Source organism: Cryptomeria japonica, chromosome 8 (genome assembly GCF_030272615.1).
Source record: "Cryptomeria japonica chromosome 8, Sugi_1.0, whole genome shotgun sequence".
Classification (NCBI taxonomy): Eukaryota; Viridiplantae; Streptophyta; class Pinopsida; order Cupressales; family Cupressaceae; genus Cryptomeria; species Cryptomeria japonica.
Genome location: NC_081412.1, coordinates 43,851,759 through 43,853,493, shown reverse-complemented (window position 1 = coordinate 43,853,493; position 1,735 = coordinate 43,851,759). Strand labels below are relative to the sequence as shown.

Genomic DNA, 1,735 nt, shown 5'->3' with positions numbered 1-1,735 from the left:
TCAATCCCACCTGTACAGTTTTAGTATACAATTGAAATAAGTTTCACATATGTCCACACACGACGCCGCCCTTTTGTCGACTGCATGCTGATGCAACTTAGATTGCCAACTATTTTTGAGTGGAGAAAATTAAATTAGAACCTCATGCTATGCAGTGTCAATCTCACATATTACGCCACATACTATCTTAAGTCAATAATGGGGGGGGCATTAGAAATTGCCCACAGTTTGGGCTAGTGCAGTCCACGCTGCCCATGAATTTAAAAATATTCTTCTACAGTGGACTAGAAGGTGTTATAATGTAGTTTCAGGCTGCTTTACACTTTAAAACTAGATAAGATTGCAACCCAATATATATGCATCAAACATGAGTTGTAAATCATTCATGGTCCTTGAAAACTTTCTTCCATATATTTCTATTGGCTTTGGTCTCCTCTGTCAACTGTTTACCTTCAACTTTTCTTGGGTTTTCTTCCATAGAATTCTATTGGCTTTGGTCTGCTCTGTCAACTGTTTACCTTCAACTTTTCTAGGGTTTTCTTCCATAGAATTCTATTAGCTTTGGTCTGCTCTGTCAACTGTTTACCTTCAAATTTTCTAGGGTTTTGTTCTTTATCCTCAAGAGTCTTGTGTTAGGATCCCTATGTTTCTATACAAGCTAAAATCAGTATTCTTAAATTTAGAGTCAACAATCTATTAAAGCTGTTTAGACACAATTGTTTTTGAGTTTTCTCATCAGCATTTAGATTATACTTTATCATCTACCAACATCTAAAATCTTTCCAAATTAAAAGAATGCTAGAAGGATCCAGCAATGTTGTTGGCTTGTCCAATGAAAGTCAGGATATAATGATTAATCCTTACATGTCTGAAAATACCATAATCTCTCTTATTGTTTTGCTCTCTGCAGTGATATTCTTTGTGGGTTTTGTTTCAACTGTCCCATGGCATTACTTCTGGAGGTCACATGAGAGCCAGACAGCAGCCAGTCTACCAAATACTGGGTTGAAGAAGAAGTCCATAAAATCACTTCCATTCATTGTGTACAGCAAGCTCAGACCAGAGATTCAAGGCAGGGAGTGCCCAATCTGTTTGACAGATTTCATGAATGGAGAAAGAGTTAGGGTTTTGCCCAATTGTGAGCATAGTTTCCACATGGAATGTGTGGACAAATGGTTTGTTTCTCACTCCTCCTGTCCCACTTGCAGGCATTGCCTTCTCCACAGAACAGCTCATGTGTTGGGCACAAAGGGTAGTACAGAATACTTTCACCCTAGGGAACTAAGGGACATGGAAACTGGTATTACATAACAGTCTGATCTCATCTTCTGTCCATAAGGAAATTCAAAGAGGATGTTGGTGAACCATTGTTCTCTGATGTAATCATTGTAAACTCAAGTGAGAATGTAGGAATTCCTGGTAATGGGGCTGTTCGAGGAAAATCTGGACCCCATAACCGACCACTTTTATTTTTAAATGGAAAAAAATCCAAATAGTTTATGTATGAATAGTGTTGTATTTATGTAAAATAGTAATATAGATCATGCTTTTCATTGGAAGAATATTGGTGTCTCTCAGTGTGCACACTTTAATTTAGTTTATGCTTGTAATAGTGAATATTGCACACCCGTGCTAAATTCCTTGGGCCCGTTTTGGTTTCTGTTCTAAATTCAATAATAAGTTCAGAAGTGGCATGTTTTTATATAAATTTGATTTATAATTTTATTATATTTCT

At 36.8% G+C, this 1,735-nt stretch overlaps 1 protein-coding gene across 1 annotated transcript; it reads left to right on the top strand.

The window, feature by feature from the left end:
- The first annotated feature begins 795 nt into the window (after positions 1-795).
- On the top strand, positions 796-1,311 carry LOC131043882 (RING-H2 finger protein ATL74). The gene has a single exon (XM_057977111.2). It carries the CDS (start codon positions 796-798, stop codon positions 1,309-1,311), a length of 516 nt encoding a protein of 171 aa, XP_057833094.2.
- Positions 1,312-1,735: the final 424 nt, after the last annotated feature.

Coding starts and splice junctions, on each gene's coding strand:
- LOC131043882 (XM_057977111.2), top strand. CDS start 796: ATGCTAGAAGGATCCAGCAATGTTGTTGGCTTGTCCAATGAAAGTCAG.